This window comes from Geotrypetes seraphini, chromosome 1 (assembly GCF_902459505.1).
Source record: "Geotrypetes seraphini chromosome 1, aGeoSer1.1, whole genome shotgun sequence".
In the NCBI taxonomy this organism is placed as follows: Eukaryota; Metazoa; Chordata; class Amphibia; order Gymnophiona; family Dermophiidae; genus Geotrypetes; species Geotrypetes seraphini.
Window position 1 is genome coordinate 290,080,459 of NC_047084.1, and position 20,161 is coordinate 290,100,619.

General features: G+C 42.2%; 1 protein-coding gene across 4 annotated transcripts in view; it reads left to right on the forward strand.

Moving 5' to 3' along the window:
- The window catches only part of ZNF638 (zinc finger protein 638), a 570,425-nt gene that overhangs the window by 456,655 nt on the left and 93,609 nt on the right, over positions 1-20,161 (forward strand). For all 4 annotated transcript variants that reach the window (XM_033953374.1, XM_033953362.1, XM_033953382.1 and 1 more), the window contains exon 19: positions 478-1,552. In XM_033953374.1, the coding sequence (XP_033809265.1) occupies positions 478-1,552 (1,075 nt within the window). The remainder of the gene's footprint in view (positions 1-477; positions 1,553-20,161) is intronic.

Below are 20,161 nucleotides of genomic sequence, written 5' to 3' on the forward strand. Positions count from 1 at the left end.
TGCAAATAACTCAAAACACAGCTTGACAAGCAAACACACGTTTTATCATCCACCATCTGCAATCATTCTCTTTTTCGATTTAATTTGACGGAGCTGAAAATCCAAGTTTGCAATAATAAGAAGATCCAAACAGTAACAAAGCATTGATTGCTTCCTAAAGTTAGGATTACTACTGTATAAAAAAATAAAAGAATGATGCTTGTCTGGGCAGCTGTATCCTTATGCACACAGACGCTCATAACATTGACAGACACTTGTGTATATGACGTACATGTGATCTATTCTATTGTATACTTATGAAGGGAATTTTTTAAAAATAAAATAAAATTCTGGAATCTCTCATGGCACACCAGAATCTCTTCAGGGCACACAGTTTGAGAGGCACTGTTATAGAATATAATAGTATTGTTGCTTTACACTATACATTTTTGAATGTGTTTAATGTTTTGAATTGTTTTTGTCTTTTAATTCTTCTAGTGCTGATGTGGGAAAGAGACAAGAAACTCAAAAAGTTGATGGTAAGGTGAAAGCATCCAGCACAGAAAGAAAAGAAACAGGTGTCATCTCAAATGTAAGAACCAATGATACGAGTGCAAAGACAAGCATTTCCAGACCAGAGTCTGAAAAAGGAGGTCCCATTTCACTTACAAAACTAGTGAAAGGTGGCACTAATGTTTGTGGTACTGGACAAGCTACAGGTGAATTGTCCATAGTGAAACCAGAAGAAATCATTCAAGATAAATCTGAAGCAAAATTAAAGGAATCTACAGAGACAGAAACAATAGTAACAAAGCTTGAGGAAGAAAATTTACAGGGGGAATCATCAAACTCTCTCACTAATCCTGACTCAAAACCAGAGGAAGCAACAGTGAAGGTTCTACCTGGAGAAGTGTCACCTGATTCTGTTGTCATTTCAGTCTCAGGAGAGCTGGAGGACAAATCTCTCAGTAGTAAATTGGAGATTTTGGATAGTAAACTACAGAACGCAGAAAGCAGTTTGATAGAAACTAATAAGCTGAAGGTTCAAGAAATGAGTAATCCAGGGAAACTACCATCTAACATTGATAATCCTCAAACAAAATCTGGTGAAAATACATCTGAAAAGAACCCTGAGAATTCAGTACCCGAGCAGTATCAAAAGGAGGAACTAGTTCAAGATAAAAGTGAAACAGTGGCAACTGTAGCTGATGAAACAAAGAAAGTAGTTGCTTCTGGTGATAAAGCTAGTTCCACACCTCAAAAGAATGAAACTTCCTCTGCTAAAATTGGTGAACAAAAATCCTCCTCAAAATCTGACATGAGAAAAATACCTGCATCAGAGAAGAAACCCATTTTAAGGGATTTTGGATCACCAAGGCCTACTTCTAGGAGAGCCAGCCCAACAGAGAGTAGTGGCAATAGGTCAAAACAGAATATTGGTTCAGTTTCTAAAAGAAGCAGTGGGAGAAGCTCATCTCAGCAAGAAAAAGATTTGAGAGGAGATTCAAGGAGTACTCCAAAGTCACAAGAGCGAGAGACTAGATCAGGCATGAAGAAGTATGATGGCAATAAGGTGAGTGCACAAGGGCCAGATTAAATATAATTTTGAAGGGCATATCTTAATTTATTCTTAGTATATATTTTTAGAACCATTTATTTTCCACAGATTGTATTGGTTCTCACAGATTCCCCAAAAATAAATAATAGGACACATAGTTAAAAGCATATAGTGTGATATATGAAATTACATTACATTAGTGATTTCTATTCCGCCTTTGCCTTGGCAGTTCAAGGCGGATTATATTAGAATTGTTAAGATATTAAGAAGTACTTGGGGAATAATTTGAACATTTTCTGGTTTGCTAAGGAGTAGTTGGTATCGCAGGAGGAGTTCAGAGTATGTTTGATTGTGTTATATTGTTTTTATGTATTTTTTGAAGAGTAGGGTTTTTGTTTCTTTTTTGAAGGTTTTGTAGTCTGTGGTTGAAGTCAGCAGATTGGTGAGTTGTCGGTCCAGCTTCGCTACTCTGGTGGCCAGTAGGTTGTCATATATTTTTCTTCGTTTGACAGTTTTGGTTGGCGGGTGTGTGAATATTGTGTGGGTTCTCCTGTGTCTGGTTGAGATAGATTGAGTTGGTCTATTGTTCCAGTAGGTAGGGCTGTCTCTGTTTATAGCTTTAAATAGTAGGCAGTGGAATTTGAAGTGCACTCTGGATTGCATTGGGAGCCAGTGTGAGTCGTGGTATGCCTCTGTGATGTGGTTGTATTTTTTCCAGTGAGTAGATCATTCTAAGGGCTGTGTTTTGTATTGTTTGAAGTTGTTTTATCGTGGTTGCTGGGCAGGGGAGATATAGTATGTTGCAGTAGTCTATTAGGCCAAGGATCAGTGATTGAACCACAAGTTTGAATTGTTTTCTGCCAAATAATTTTTGGACTTGTCTTAGGTTTCTCATAGTTGCAAATTATTATTTTTTTATTTTGCATTTTGTTGATTTGTGGTTGCATGGTATATCCTCTGTCTATCAGTACTCTGAGGAGTTTTAGCATGAGTTGAATGGGGTATGAGATCGAGTTTATTACTAGGTTAGTCAAGGTTGGGGCTTTGCTGTTTTCTAGGAGGATGAAGTTTGTTTTGTCAGGGTTAAGTTTTAGTTTGTGTTTTTTCATCCATGTTGTTACTGTTTCAAGTGTTCTGTATTGTGCCTACCATGGAGGGCTCAAGTTGATCGAAGGGGAGGAGTATGGTGATGTCATCTGCGTAGCTGTAGGAGGTAATGCCTAGTTTGTCTAGGTAGGAGCTTAGGGAGGCAATGTATAGGTTGAAGAGTGTGGGAGACAGGGGTGATCCTAGGGGAACTCCACATGGGTTGGACCATGGTTCTGATTTTTTTTTTTTTTTTGTTTTGACTCAAAGTTCTGGTTTGTAGGAATCCTTTGAACCATGTTAGTACCTTTCCTGTAATTCCTATTGAGTCTAGAGTTTGTAAAAGGATGTCGTGGTCTACTAGATTAAAGGCTGCGGAGAAGTCTAGTTGTATGATCAGCATTTTTTTGCCTGTGCTGAGATGTTGTCTTGCGATGTCCATGAGTGTTCCTAGTAGGGTCTCAGTGCTGTAGTTGGTTCTGAAGCCAGACTGTGTGGGGTGGAGTAGGTTGTGGTTTTCTAGGTATACGTTTAGGGCTTTAGCTACGAGGCCTTCAATTAGCTTAACGTAATGTGGGATTGAGGCTATGGGTCTGTAGTTGGATGGTTGGTTGGTCTGTTGTTCCTTTGGGGTCTTTTAGGATCGGAGTTACGATGATTTTGCTGAGGTCTTGTGGGAACTGGCCATCTGTAAGAATTTGTATCCATTGTAGGAGTAGAGTGCGGAATAGCGTACTGGAGGTTTTTAATAGGTATGGTGGGCAGTGGTTAAGGTCACAGGCTGCGTGACTGTATTTGTTGTTTAGTTTGTTAAGGTCTGACCAGTGTATAGGTGAGAAGTGGGACCAGGTTCTGTCTGCTGCTACTGATTTTTTCTCTGTGGGGGGGAGTTGAGATCTCTTCTAGGTGAGTAGGTGTACCATTAAACGTGGCTCTGATATTTACGATCTTATTTTTGAAGAATGTGGCTGAGGGAGGGGGGGGGAGTTATTGTTTAGATATGGTGTGGTGTCTTTGAGTTCTTTTAGTAAATGGAATAGCTTTTTTGTGTCTTGGGATCCTTCTCCTATTTGCTTTGTGTAGTATGTCTTTCTTTTTTCTTTCTGCTTTTGTTTGTATTTTTGGTGTAGTGTTCTCCATGCTTTTTTGTGGAATCTTGGCTACTTTTTCTCCATTTTCTTTCTAGTTGTCTGCATTGCCTTTTGATTTGGAGTAGTTAAGCAAACATCTTCCTTTTACAAATTAGACAGTTATCCAAATAGTTTTATAGTATATAACACTTTTTTTTTAAAGGGGGAGCGTTGTACAATAACCTCTTGAATCTTCACAATAGGGTTTGTATCTCTTTCAGCCTGCAGGGAACTCAAAATCAAATTCTAGCCCCTCCCTCTATGGTCATCTGCCAGTACTCACCCCTGGAAAGCCAGTCTAGTTTCCTGCAGCCTTTGCTACAGGGTCATAGGTTCAAACAATTTTTATTGATGGAAACAACAGAATAAGCACACAATGGGACACATTGTGTTCACATCACATACAATGAGGCATCGTATTCGATACTATATCAAGCATTAATAGGAAAAAAATAACAGTAACTGACCCCCCTCTCAATTCTACTCCTGGCAAACAAGGCCAGAGTTGACGGACCCCCCCATCCCCAACCCACCCTACCATATCTCACCCATGCTCTCTCACCCCAGCAAGCTGAGCTCCCAGATTAGGACATTCATCGTAAAACCTCACAGCATCCCTTGGGATGTAAGGACTTCAGATATGGCTCCCTGCCAGGCCCTGTACCCTGCCCCCCCTCTGGTAGTCTAATGGTAGGCCGGGACAGGAGGGATCCATCCCAGCCGACTAACAATTTTTTACACCCTCCCCCGTACCTTTTTAAAAACCCATACCTTTTAGTATCAAATCTTTTTTTTATTAACAAACATACATGACAATGTGAAAAGGAAGCTAGAGTAATACCACACAACCGTGCAAGGCATTTATAGCTCGTCCATCTTGTATATATAACAAGTCCCAGCCCTCCCCAGCAGACCAACAATCGCAATAAGTTCCCAACCCAGCCAACCCTCTCTGGAATCAGGAACTGGCCCATACAAAGTTTGATCCATCATAAGAAACACTAGAGGCCCATCTCTTCTCTCCTTCCACCCCCCTTTTCCAGTGCCCCCCACCCCCCATTTAAGAGGAGAGGGAATTCAAGACCCTACTGCACCCCCTGTACCTTTTAAATCATACCCCATAACCTTTTTAAAAAAAATACCTTTTTAATCACAGCCCCCCATACCTTTTTAATCATACCCCCCCCCCCTTTGTATTTTTATTTTTTTTTTTAACCCGTACCTTTTTTAATTCTTCCCTCCCTCCCTCGACGACCTCATACTATTTCCGGGCAGCAAGCACACGAGTCAGGAGCGCAGAGCACGAGCTTTCCGTGTTCCTGCCTGGCCCTGCGAGTCCTGCAAAATCTGCCGTCAGCCATTCAAAAAATGGTGCAGGCCCAAGCAGGAGTGTGTAAAGCTTGGTCCTGACGTTGGGGGTAAGGCTTATGGGCCGGCGGCATGCAATCGCTGCACCCGCCTGACCCTCCCCAGCAATTCGATCTGGGCCGGCTCCCTGCTTGTCCCTCGATCCGCTGCTGAGCCAGGAGTCCAACCCCCCCCACCCTCGCCACTGCTGCTTCGTTGACGTATCCTCACAGCGGGAGGTATTTAAATTCAGTGGGCGGGCTTGGGGGGGGCAGAAGAGGCAAAGTCTGGAAGGTAGTGAGGGAAACGAGGGAGGGAGGGATCCCGGTAATTGTTGGGCCTAAGTTGGGGGGGGAGGGGAGAGGACAAAGGCTGGAATGCAGTGAGGGGAACATAGGAGAGAGAGAGGAAGGGACAATTGTTGGGCCTGATTGGGGGGGGGGAAGAAGACAAAGGCTGGAAGGCAGTGAGGGGAACATAGGAGAGAGAGAGGAAGGGACAATTGTTAGGCCTGAGTGTGAGGGGGGGAAGAGGACAAAGACTGGAAGGCAGTGAGGGGAATATAGGAGAGAGAGAGGAAGAGACAATTGTTGGGCCTCAGGAAGGAAAGAAAGAAAGAAATCACCAATGGGCGGAGGAAGAGGACAAAGGCTGAAAGGCAGTGAGGGGAACATAGGAGGAAAGGAAGGAGGAAGGGACAATTGTTGGGCTTGAGTAAGGAAGGAAAGAAAGAAATTACCAGACAACAAGGGGGGGGGAGGAAGAGGACAAAGGCTGGAAGGCATGAAGGGTGTCGTAGGAAGGAGGGAGGGAGGAAGGGACAATTGTTGGGCCTAAGGAAAGAAAGACGTCACCAGACAACCAAAGGTAGGAAAAATGATTTCATTTTCAATTTAGTGATCAAAATGTCAGTTTTGAGAATTTATATCTGCTGTGTATATTTTGCACTATATTTGTCTATTTTTCTGTAGTTGTTACTGAGGTGACATTGTATATTTTAAAAAGTCATTTGCCTTGGCATCAGTGCCCTGTCCCTGCCTGCCACTAGACCACTAGGGGGGGACATAGTACAAAGCCTGGCAGGGAGGGTGGACAGGGTGCAGAGCTTGGCAAGGAGTGTGAGGTTGGGTGCAGAGCCTGGCAGGGAGAATTTGGTTCAGAATAGTTTTTTTCTTGTTTTCCTCCTCTAAATTTAGGGTGCATCATATGGTCAGATGCGTCTTATGGAACGAAAAATACGGTATATTGATAAGTCTTAAGTTCCAATGAAAGTTCTGTTACGTCTCTTCTGGATTCAGTACACTAGATGTTCAGTCCTTTCCCACAATCTGGTAGTTGCAGAAATCCAAACACTTATTTGAGCTCATGCTCCTCCCACCTTAGAGAGAGAGTTAGAGCCCCCTGTAGTTTTTGATTTCTGCAAGCAATCCGTGCTCTGCATCTTTTATTTTTTCGCTTAACCCTTTATTTGGCATTGTTGCTCAGAAGCACCGTATATTTCTGTGTGTTCCGACATTGTTTTTATTTTGGATCTGGCTGATACTCTTGCTGAGTCTTGTCAACACGATCACCCTGAGAGTCCGGATTTGGGTGAGGACTCCTCAGTCAGCAGACCTTTTAAGCATGGCTTTGTCCACCATTTTATTGCTGAGGTTCTGAAAGAGCAAACAAATTGGAACCACCTCTTTTCTTGTCCAGTGGTGAACCTGGACAAGTGTTTGATCATGGACTGTTCTAATGTGCTGTGTTCTTTTTTCCATCTCATCCATAACCTTTTTGGTCTGGTTACAGAACAATAAGATGCGCAGGCTGCTCTTTCTGGTTCTCTCAAGCTATGCCTAAGCTTTATCCGCTGGCTCCTGCTTTTCAACAGTTTGAGCAACCTAAGGTGGATTTCGCAGTGGTGCAGGATACCCAGCACACCGACTTTCCTAGTGATGGAGGAGTAGTGTTTGAGGACTCTAGGGATCGCAGAGTGGATATTAAAAAATGTTTGTTTTTTTAAAAATAGAAGTGGCTCTAAGTTTCGGGCGCATTTCCAACAGCTGTTTCCTCTTGTTCGCAGTATTCCTGGCAAAAGCAGGTACTATATGTATTCTTGAATCCTGACATCTGAGATTTTTATTTTCCTTTGCTAGTTTAATAATTTCCATCACCTGCTGATGTCTTAAAAGTCGAAAAATTAGAGGACGTGGTCCCTGTTGTTGATTAGATCTCCTTGCAGGGATTCTATGTGCCCTTTCAAATTCAAGTGGAAATTTCGTTTTTAAGGGCAGAATCTTAGGAAGGAAATTTTCTAAAAATGTAATTGAATCATTTTTTTCTACTTCCTCAGGAATCCCAATAATCCTCAAATTATTCCTTTTACTTCTATAAATGCAGTATTCCAAGTCTCTTGACAGATTATCGATTATTTTCTTATCAGTTTTACATTGCTGTATCATATTTTCACATTGCTGTATCATATTTTCATTTGTCTCCGTTCATTTTTACATCTGATCCATCTTTAACTCCACGAGTTCCATCCATTTGTTAAGGCTAACATAAGGTAAATATAATGAGATATCTTCGAAATTTGTAAGGAAGGATTTGTTTTCCCAACAAACTCTGTATTATGGAAGCTCCAATAAGGCGGGAAGATTATTGGCAAATTATCTTAAAGCAAAGAAAAGAAGAACAAAAATTATTGCAATTAAGGATGAGAATGGAGAGAGACATAATAAAATTGGAAATATTTTAAATCAATTTTTAAATTTTTATAAAGACCTATATTCTTCTGAGCCTTATGAAGATAGGGGAAAAGATGGTTTTGAATTTTTGAATTTAATTATTGGACCGAAGGTTCCTGAACATATAAAAAAGAAGTTTGGAAGAGCCTATATCACTTAAAGAATTAGAAACAGCATTGAGGTCTTTTAGAGTTGGATCTGCTCCAGGTGGTGATGGTTTTACAGTAGAATTTTATAAATCATTTCAAATTACCCTATTACCGCATTTATTAAATTGATATCAGTCTCAACTAACTAAAGGTTGTATTGCAGGTACTATGGCTGAATCATTAACAATCGTTTTGCTCGCCCAAACCCAGGGAAATGTCAGCATTTATCTCCAGAGCCCTTTTGATGGGAAAAAAAAGCCATCCTCACCAACTGGCTCTCCCGTGATCCCCCGTCATATGCACAATGGAGATCCCTAATGATAGTGCACGCAACACTGGAGAGACGCATGGTGGGAGACTTGACTCTTGGCCCGGGTCTCAAATTTTGTCAGGTGTGGGAGCACTTCTGGCAGGACCTCATACCGTGTGCTCGCAGTAAACGTTTGAATCTTAAGATTTTATTCCCACTCTCAGCTGTTGGACTGGCCATGGATTCTTGGGGAGGGGAGGGGAGGGGAGGGGGGATGGGAGGGGAACTGATTATATTGTTGAAAATGTTATTTCCTGAATGGTACTACTGTTTGTATTTGCTTCTTACTGCTGGAATAATAAAAATTATTTAAACATAACAATCGTTTTGCCAAAGCCAAACAAAGATCCCACTTTGGTTTCAAACTACAGGCCTATCTCGCTCATCAATGTTGATGGAAAACTTTTAGCTAAGACATTAGCTTTACGCTTAGCTAAGGCTCTCCCTTTTATCATTGATATGCACCAAACGGGTTTTGTTGCTAAGAGACATTCCTCTAATAATACCAGATTGGCTTTTCATATGATAAATTTAACTAAAGCCATGAATGATCCGGCTTTCTCTGTCTCCTTGGACGCAGAGAAAGCCTTTGATCGGGTTGAGTGGAATTTTATGTATCAAGCTTTAGAGTGGTTTGTTATAGGTTCAGGATTTATATGAATGATTCAGACATTGTATAGCTCCCCTTTTGCAAGATTGTATTCTATATAATAAAACCCTAGCTGCGCATGCGCACTTCCCTGCGTGCTTCCGTGATCTGTGATCAGTAGGTCCATGGCCAGCATGGGTGCGTATGTGGCGGCCAGACAAATCGGAAAGCGGAGAAACATAGCACAGCCGGCGACTCCGCCCTCTCTGACTACTTCCTGTTTCCGCTAGGGTTAGCCGCAGTGGATAGAAGACGCTGAAGCCAGCGGTAGCACGGTGCAGCGCTTTTCTCTGAATTTAAACACGGTGGCTGGGATGGAGGCGGTGGGAAATGCTGCTGCTGCACAGGGAAGGCTGGGGAAATGCTGCTGCTGCTGCATAGGGAAGGCCGTGAAATGCTGCTGCTGCACAGGGAAGTGTGGGGGGGGGGGGTGAAATGCTGCTTCTGCACAAGGAAGGCCGGGAAATGCTGCTGCTGCTGCACAGGGAAGGGTGTGTGTGTGGGGGGGGAGAATGCTGCTGCTGCACATGGAAGGCCGGGAAGTGCTGCTGCTGCTGCACAGGGAAGGGTGGGAGGGAAATGCTGCTGCGGCTGCACAGGGAAGTGGAGGGGACGGAGAGGGAAAGGGGGCCTGGGAGCAATCTTAGTTTGCTTTGGGGAAGGGAGACAGAAGGGGGCCATGGAGAGACAGAAAGACAGGCAGGCAGGCTGTGCATTAGAATGAAAGACAGACACACAGAAAGACAGCAGGCAGGGAGAGAGACAGAAAGAAAGACAGACAGGTGCCAGAGAGAACCAGAAAGAAACAAAGAAGGACAGACAGCGGGAGGGAGAAAGACAGAAAGAAAGAAAGGAAGAGAGAGACAGGGGCAGGAAGAGACACAAAAAGTAAGAAAGAAAGAAAGACAGACAGACAGACATATATTCTAGCACCCGTTAATGTAACGGGCTTAAACACTAGTATTAATAATAATTTTTTAGAGTGTTTTACTTTGCAGAGGGGGGTTAGACAAGGCTGTCCATTATCTCCTTTGCTTTTTGATACTGTATTAGAACCCTTGTTATTAGCCATTCAACAAGCAAAGGGGACAGGGTATTCCCCGTACAGATTGGGAATACAAAGTTTCAACATATGCTGATGATATACTGCTTTATTTGATAAATCCCGAAACTACCATTTCATGCTTGTTAGAACTGATTAATACATTTGGAAAATTTTCAGGTTACAAAATAAATTGGAGTAAGTCAAAAATTCTTCCTCTTAATGTGCATTGTACTAAAGGATTATTTGATTCTTTCTCATTTGTATGGAAGGAAGATGGATTAAAATACTTAGGTATTAAGATAAAATATACATTGGAAGACACAATAAAAGAGAATGAAAACATTTTATCAAAGAAAGTAACAGAAATGTGTGAGCAATGGAATCCTTTACATCTTTCTTGGTGGGGGAGAGTCCAAACTATTAAAATGATGATAGTGCCTGTGGTTTGTTATCAAATGAGTATGATACCAGGTTTTTGTTTTTTTTTTTCAAGGGTCCTTTTATAAAAAACTAAACGGTATTCTTACAAAATTTGTTTGGCTGGGTAAAATGCCTAGAATTGTTTTAGTATCTTTACAAATATCAATTGCGGAGAGTGGGATAAATTTTCCAAATTTTTATAGGTATCATCGAGCCTATATTTTACGCCAGGGTATGTATTGGGTCCTCCCAGAACTCATGAAAAATATTCCGGATTGGTTGTATTTAGAATGGCGACTTTTGTTTCCTTTACATTTACCTCATGTTCTCAGTATCAATATGCCTAGGAAATATAAAGAAAACAGAATTTTGATGGATACATGGAAAACATTGAGATATGTTAGTAATTTAACTCCTAACCCAATAAATAAATCAACAAATCAATCATTATGGATAAACTCCAAGATTCAAATTGGCAGATTTAAAATCATCTGGAAGCATTGGATTATTGCAGGTATACGGACTTTAAATGATATTTCAAATGGTAAACTGCTTGAATTTTCACAGTTGCAACATAAATTTGGTCTTAATAAATCACAAAGTTTTAAATGGTTGCAACTGAAGCAGGCTATTCAGGAGTGGTTCCCTGAATGGAAAAGTCTCAATAATCAGTATATCTGGAGTTATTATGCTTTCAGGCGGATTTCTTGGGACACCCAAGCCGCTCAGTGGTATAAAGTGATATCTGGATTTATGAATAAAAAAAACCAAAGAATGGTCTTAGAGACATTTGGAGCATTGAGATTAAGCATCAAATTTCTGCATCTCAATGGCCACGAATTTGGTCTTGGAGAATGAGATGTACATTGTCCGCATCTATGAGGCAAACTTGGTTTTTTTTGTTACATAGAACATTATAGACCCCTGTTCGATTGCAAAATTTGGATAGCTCTAATAGATGCTGGCATTGAAATCTGGAAGCAGGGACCTTAGATCATTTATTATTTTACTGTCCCTATATCATGGCTTTTTGGAAATCAATTTGGACCCAAATAAATTGTTTATTAGAAAACCATGTAGCTCTATCATATGATACTATTCTGTTCGGTATGTCTATGAGAACAAAGAGTCAAATATCATCAAGTAATAACAAACTTTTATTGATAATGACAGGAGTTGCCATGCAACATATCACTAGTAACTGGAAAAATTATAACAATCTTAATTATACATTTTGGTGGAATTCGTTGTGCCACATTTATAAAATAGAAAGAGTAATCGCTTTTTTTTATTGTAATTTTCAAAATTATACATTATACAAAAGTACATAAGGAAATAAGGAAATAAACTACTGCTGTAGTAATACTAAAGCAACCAATAATTCTATCAAGCCCACATTAAGGGGGATTACTTGTTCTGACAAAAAAGTTACTAAACATAATAAAGAGAAATTTTAGTAATATACTTCAAGTAAATACTTTACAAAAAAAAAAAAGGAAAGAGTAATTGCTTTGCAGAATGGGAATTATAACAATTTTAAAAAGATCTGGGGTCCATTGGCAAATTATTGTAATGATTAGACATCATTTTTCACTGATAGTATATTTATACATAGGGGGGTAGGGGTATGGTATAAATTTCTTTTTAAAGGTTAATTATTAAATAAGTTTATAATATTTATATGATATTTTTGATTGAAATATTTAAGGGAAGGGTGGGTGGGGAGGGATTATTTTATATATTTAGGATGATAGTAAGAAATTCAAGTGATGTGTTTATTTTTTATGATGTGATAATTGTGTAGTTGTAAGATGATAAAATGAATAAAGAATTGGGAAAAAAAAATAGAAGTGGCTTCTTCAGGCTTCAGGGAGACAGCAACCTCCTTTGCGGCATACGTCTTTTACACGAAATTGCGCAGAGTGCCTTTTGCAGAAATGGATGTCTGTCCCCAGCTAGTGCTGGATGGTGTGGATTGTGGCGGACACCCTCTTTGATTTCATTCGAGTTCTTACCGCTTATGTAGTGTCTGCATGCCAGCCTCTATGGATCCGTCCTTGGGCTGGAATGTTTCCAGGGTCAGCTTCTTTTTGGGAAAGGTCTGCATGATCTTATGGCCGGTGTTGCTGCCCACTGCTCTAAGTCTCTCCCTCTTCACAAGTCTTGCCGGACATTAAGAGGGAATAGTAGTAATTTTTGTCCCTCCTGCCATTTTTATCATGGATCCTTGGGCTCTTCCTCCCAGGATATAGTCCCCTTGACAACACTTACAATTCCAGACGTCCTCAGGCATCCGGATCCCAGGCAACTACTGCTCCTAAACAGCCCTCCAGAAGTTTTACCAGTAATGGACCTGCATATCTTCGGATAAATGGGAGCTGGACATCATTTGGGAGAGGCAGAAGATAGACTTCTTTTACCTTCCTCCAGATTTGTTTCCGGACTCACTGGCAGGTTAGCTGGAAAAATAGTCAAAGGTTCTTACTGCTTTGTAGCGTCTCTTGGACATTCAAGCACTAGAATCTGTTCCAGAACACGAATCAGGCTTCGGCAGATACTCTTTATATTTCATTGTGCCAAAGTATGGCTCAGAGGACTGGAGGCTCATAGAAAAATGATGGCAGATAAAGGCCAAATGGCACATCCAGTCTGCCCATCCACAATAACCATTATCTCTTCCTCTCTCTAAGATCCCACGTGATTATCCCTGGCTTTCTTTAATTCAGACAGTCTGTCTCTACCACCTCTTCCAGGAGACTGTTCTACGCATCTACCACCCTTTCTGTAAAAAAAAAAAAAAAAGTATTTCCCTAGATTACTCCTGAACCTATCACTTCTTAACTTCATCCTATGCTGTCTCATTCCAGAGTTTTCTTTCAGAAGAAAAAGACTCTATTTGTGTGCATTTACATCAAGTAGGTATTTAACTCTATCATATCTCTCTTCTCCTGCCTTTCCTCCAAAGTATACAGATTGAGATCTTTAAATCTATCTCTATACGCCTTATGATGAAGACCACACACCATTTTAGTAGCCTTCCTCTGGACTGACTCCATCCTTTTTATATCTTTTTGAAGGTGTGGCCTCCAGAATTGTACAGAATATTCTAAATGAGGACTCACCAGAGTCTTATTCAGGGACATCAATACCTCCTTTTTCCTACTAGCCATACCTCTCCCTATTCACCCTAGCATTCTTCAAACGTTCGCTGTCACCTTTTTAACCTATTTGGCCACCTTAAGATCATCACATAAAGTCACACCCAATTCCCACTATTCTGTCGTGCACATAAGTTCTTCACTCCCTAAACTGTACCGTTCCCTCGGGTTTTTGCAGCCCAAATGCATGACCTTGCATTTCTTAGCATTAAATTTTAGCTGCCAAATTTCAGACCATTCTTCAAGCTTCGCCAGGTCTTTCTTCATGTTATTCATACCATCCTGAGGGTCTACTCTATTGCAGATTTTAGTATCATTCACAAAGAGGCAATTCTTACCAACAGCCCTTCAACAATATCATTTATAAAAATGTTAAAAAGAACAGGCCCAAGGAAAGAACCTTGAGGCACACTACTGGTAACATCCCTTTCCTCAGAGCGATCTCCATTGATCACTACCCTCTGTCGCCTTCCACTCAACCAGTTATTATCAAAGCCCATCACTTTAGGACCCATACCTGGACGACCCGCTGATCAGAACTCCTTTGTTCTCTGAAGCCGAGTCAAGCGATGGCTTACGTTGTCGTAAGTCCTGCAGAGCCTGAGTTGGCTAGTGAATTTCTGAAACAGCCAACTGGTTCTGTCCCAATCCTTGGAATACCTGGGAGTCATCTTCAATACGGGATGGGAGTCATTTTTAATATGGGAGAAGGTCGTGTCTATCTTCCAGAGGCACGCAAACAGAAGCTTTGTACCCAGATAATGTACTTGTTGACCAAGCCATCTCCGTCCACATGGCACTACCTTCGAGTGCTAGGCTTCATGGCAGCCACGATATATGTGGTCCCGTGGGCAAGGGCTCACATGCGCCTTCTACAGAGCGCTCTATTTTGTTGCCACAGTTGGAGTCTCTGCAAATGTTTCTGCCATAGACTCTGGAAGCCCTGCCAGATGGACCGATGGCATACCTCTCAGAATAGCTTTATGGGTATTTGTGATAACAGAAGCCAGCCTATTTGGATGGGGGTCTCACTGCAAAGGATGCCCAATCCAGGGGCGTTTATCCACTTCCCAAAAGAAGTGGTTGATCAACCGTTTGGCGTTTCAAGCCATTTGATTGTCGTTGCAGAAGTTGGAGAAGAGTCTGGAGGGACAAGCGGTCTGAGTCTTTTAAGACAGTGATACTGCACTGGCATATGTATTTCGCCCTGGGAGGCACTAAGAATGCGCAGCTGAGTCTGAAGCCCCGCTCACTGTTCTAGTAGACAGTTTCATCTTCAGGCTCCTTCAGCAGTGCATGTAGCAGAAGTGGACAATGTCCAGGCCTATTTCCTCATCAGACAGACACTGGATCCGGGAGAATGGATGCTCTCTACTGCAACTTTCCAATCGATTGTTCGTTGCTGGGGTTGCCCAATGTTCGATCTGATGGCAACAGCAAGAAACAAGAAGGCAGACCCCACTTCTTCAGTCGAAGATCCGAGCCCTTAAGCAGATGTCCAGATGCTCTCTTCCAACCATGGTCAAAGAATGAGCTTTTGTATGTGTTTTTTCTGTGGTCCATGATAGGGTGGATGCTCCACAGGATTGCAACACCTCTAGAGAAAGTTATTCTTGTGGCACCAGATTTGGCCACGCAGACCATGATATGCAGATCTGTGCATCTTCAAAGGGAGTCTCAGACTGCGAGTACAGCTGGACCTTGTTTTTCATGGGCCACTGGTCATAGAAGATCCAGATTGCTTTGCTCTTATGGAATGGCTCTTGAGCGCACAGTGTTAGCTCGCAAAGAATACTCAGAGAAAGTGATTACTACTCTTCTCAGTGCCAAAAAGCCTATGACGGTCTCTGCTGATGCTAATGCATGGGAAACATTTCAGCACTGGCGCATTGGGAAGTGAAGGTGGAGCCATTCTTTGCTCCAGATTTGGTGGTGGAAGCTTTCCTTGAAGCTGGCCTTGACAAGGTTCTTACAGTGGCGTCCCTCAGAGTCCAAGTGGTAGGACTCTTTCTTGTGTCAGGGCTCGAGAGTATAAAGCTTTCTTGGCATCTCATCCAAACATAGCCAGATTCCTAAAAGGAGTGCTATGGCTCAGACCACTGGTAAAACACCAGTTTCTATCATGGAATCATAACGTGGTTTAGCAAGACCTTAGTCAGGCTTGAAATCAACATCCAATATCACAATTTCCATATGGATCCACAGGGCCATTTCGTCAACATGTTTTGCCTGTGGAAAACAGTCACCAGTCTTTGTGAAGTTGCATTTGACTAGAAGCATGGCTTCTTTGTCGGAAGACGCTGAGACAGTTTGTAGGTCAGTTACTTGGTCCACTCTACATACGTTTTACAGAGAAGATAAGGGAGGACTCCGCCCTTGGGTCCTCAGTGTTATGAGCCAATGCAATGGTCCCACCCTAGATTTCTGGGACTGCTTTTATACATCCCATCCGTCCAAAATGACAATTTGTACTAGAAAAAGATTAGTTTCTTACCTTGCTAATAATATCTTTTCTAGTAGATAGGTGTGTCATTCTGGAGCCCCTGTCAGTTATCCCCTGTGCCTGTCTACTGTCTCAATCAAAAAGTTTGAGTCCAAACTGAATTTTTGGATGTCAGACCTTAAGGGTATGAAAAATAATCTATTATTATTTTATTTCTTATATACCGCCAAAGCCGTAGAAGTTCGAGGCGGATCACAACAAAGAAGGGCTGGACAATCAGCAAATAGTTACAATCAGTGAATACAGATACAACAAAGAATCAGCAAATGTGGTTTACAATAAAGAGGGCTGGATAATCAGCGAATAGTTACAATCAGCGAGTACAGGTACAATAAATATGCATGGACAAATGTAAGGTGGGCAGGGCGAAGAGGTAAGGCAAAAGAGAACTTCGGGAGCAGGGGTAGGGAGAGAGGACTAGGTTATGATTCGGTTGAATAGGTTAGTTTTTAATAATTTCCTGAAGTTTAGGTAGGATGAGGAGCGTGAGATAATTCTGCTCAGCCAGTCATTTAGATGTCCTGCTTGGAAGGCAAGTGTTCTGTTCAGGTGTCTTTTATATCGGCAGGCCTTTAGAGTTGGGTGGTTGAAGAGGTGGGTTCTGCGGGTGGGCCTGGAAGGGCAGTTTAGGGGAAAATGGTGAGCCAAGTATAAAGGGGCCATACCAAGAATGGATTTGAAGCAGAGACAGGCAAGCTTGAACTGGATTCTTGCTTCCATGGGTAGCCAGTGAAGTTTTTGATAGTAGGGAGTTGTGTTCCCATTTATTCAGCCCAAAGATCAGTCAGATTGCCGAATTTTGGATGATGTGGAGTCTTTGAACGTTTTTTTTGAAGGATCCCAGGTAGATTATGTTGCAATAGTCGAGTAGGCATAGGATGTAGGATTGTACCAGTAATCGGAATGAGGTTGCATCGAAGTACTTTCTGATGGTTCTCAGTTTCCATAAGGCGGAGAAGCCTTTTCTGATCAGTAAATCGGTGTGAGTTTCAAGGGTGAGGTTGCGGTCCAGTGTCACTCCCAGAAATTTTATGGAATCAGTGATAGGGAAGACTTGACCGTTTAAGGAGATTGTTGAATCTTTGATTTTGTCGTTTGGACTCGCCAGGAAGAATTTGGTTTTTTCAGAGTTGAGTTTTAATTTGAAATTGGTCATCCATAGTTCGATTTGTTTTAGGATGGATGCCAGGTAGTTTGTTATCTCAGGAATTATGATGGTTAGAGGAAAAACTAAGGTAATGTCGTCAGCGTAGATGTAGAACTTGATTTTCAAGCTTTGTAATAGGTTCCCAAGTGCGGCCAGGTAGATGTTGAATAGTGTGGGGGAGAGGGGAGAGCTTTGTGGGACTCCACATGCGTTTACCCAGCTGAAGGAGTATATATTGTCATTGTAAACTTGGTATGATCGTTTACTTAGAAAACCCTGGAACCATTTTAAAACATTGCCCGAGATGCCAATTGACTCCAAACAGTCTAAGAGGATGGTATGATCAACTAGGTCAAAGGCGCTACTTAGATCAAACTGAAGGACTAGTGCACTTGTGCCCTGGCTAAACAGGTGGTGGAGGGAGTCTAGTAGAGAAGCTATAATGGTTTCGGTGCTGTGTCCAGGACGAAACCCAGACTGGTTATCATTTAGAATGCTGAATTTGTCCAGATAGGTCACTAAGTCTTGGTTGATTAGCCCCTCCATTAATTTAGCAAAGAAGGGGAGGTTGGCGATGGGTCTGTAGTTTGATGTTAGGTTGATGGGTTCTTTGGGGTTTTTTATAATCGGAGAGATTAGGATCTGGCCTTGGTCATCAGGAAACGTGCCAGAGAGTAAAAGGGAAGAAATCCAGGCGTGTAGTTTGTCTTTGAAGGTGACGGGGCAACTTTCATTACATTAGTTGGGCAACAGTCCAGTATGCAGTAGGAATTAGCATATTTTGAGTAAAGCTTGCAGAATTGTTACCAGTTAGGGATTGCAAAGGTGTTCCAGAACAGATCAGTCCTGGGTTCATTGAGGTGTTGAGCGACTGGGTAATTTAAATGGTTGGTTATGGCGATCGATAGGATGGAACTCAGCTTGGAGATTTTGGTCTAAAAAAAGTCGGCCAGGGCATTGCTGGTAGTGGGGAGTTGGAGGTAGTACGGGTTAGGGTCTGAGTGTCATAAAGGTTATTGACTATTTTGAAGAGGTTTTTGATGTCGGGGGTTAGGGGAGCCGATTTTTTTGTGCGTAGAAGTTAATGCATTTGGTAGTTATGAGTTTTTTGTATTCTTTTAATTTTGATCTCCAGTTGGTTCTCTCTTTACTGTCACCAGATTTTAGCCATAGTCTTTCTAGCTTCCGTAATTCCCGTTTCACTGATCCTAATTCGGCATCAAACCAGCCATCTGAGTTTTTGATTCTCATTTTCCTTGTTTTAATGGGGGCCATTTTGTTTAGGATCTGAGTGCTTGTGCTGGTCCAGGCTTCGGCCGTGAATGAGTCGGGGTCCAGGTTGGAGGAGATGTTATAGTGAGACCAGAATTCCACTAGGTTGTTAAGGCCTCTGGTGGTTATCATTTTCTTGGTTCTTTTTGCCTGTTTGGGGTTGAGTGGATGATGTTTTGCTTGCCAGTTAAGTTGGAAGTTGCATAGTCGGTGGTCAGACCATAGGGAGTCAGTCCAAGTGGCTAGCTTCCAGAGAATCTTGGGGTGGAGTTGTTCTTTGGAGGAGAATGTTGCAAGGCCTAGATGGTGACCTTTGTGATGGGTTATTTCAGGGGCCAGTATGAAGAAGTCTAGAGAGGTGATGAGGGATAGTAGGTCTTTGGTGTCACTCCGTTTGTCTTGTTCTAGGTGAATGTTCAGGTCACCGATCAGTAGGTTGTAGGGACCTGTAATTGAGTTAGTGAGGAGGAATTCGGAGAAGTTGTCTTTAGCGGTGGGCCATTTCTTAGGAGGGATGTAAAATAGAGTGATGATTAGGCTATCTTCTAGTTGGTCAGATTGGAGTTTACAGGAAAGAATTTCAAGATCTGATGAGGAGTTTGAGGCTAAGATGGTGGACTCAAATGCATCTCTTGTAATGATGGCTAGACCTCCCCCTCTTCCCCTGGATCTGGGTAGAGAGGTAATTTTAAATCCAGGTGGTAGACATTCACGGATTATGATGTCGTTATCGGAGATCAACCAAGTTTCTGTTAAGAGGACAAAGTCGGGGTTGGTCTCCTCTAGCCAATCTTTAACTAGCTGGGCTTTGTTCCTGATAGATCGGATGTTTAAGTAGAAGCCTAGTATCTTTTGGTAATGAGGAGCGTCAATAGGGGCTGAGTATGTAATTTTCTTCAGTGATCGTCGTATGTTCCTGTGAGGTTTCTTTGGTTTGCGAAGGGGGGGGGACAACTGGGATTTGGAAAGGGCCCCATTCAGAACAGTCAAGAATGAGGCATTGAGCAGGCCTATGGGGTTCTGGGAAGGTAGGTCAAGGCCTAATGAGGATTGGGATAGGAGAGGAGAGTAATGCCTTGGTTAACCAGCTTTTGTAGCAGGCCCAGTAAAACATGAGAAATAGAGTTAGGTAGTAGTGTAAGGAAGTCATCATGCAGTGAGAGATAGGACAAGGTTTAAGATATCTTGGTCTGGAAAGAAAAGTGGAATAACCATGCAGAACACTTATCCGTTTGGCTGGTGGGTTGTTGTCTGCTGGGTTTGGAGAGGTCCTGGGGAAGGTGAAGGATTAGGTGGTGTGTGTGCTTGTTTCTGAAGAGGGAAACGCAGGAACTGGTGGATGACATTGGGCGCTGATGAGTCGTTGGACCCGGAGCGAAGCGTTGGTATTCTTTGAAGGGATGGCGACTATTCACGGAGAATGGCTGTGCTGTTAGTGGCGGATCGGACGGGTCAGTCGCTGCATTTCTTCAGGTCAGTAAACTATACAGTATCTCTGTCCTGTCCTGAGGAAAGGAATTATGGTTGCTAAATCGATCCGAGCTGCTGGTGGGGTATCCCAGGGCTGAGTGTTAGATTGTCGTCAGTAAGAGGCTCCCCTTGTCGGCTGAGGAGTCTCGAAGCTGGAAGAGGGTGAGTCTGGAAGTTGGATGAGGGAGGCGTGAGGTAGAGGGGTGGCT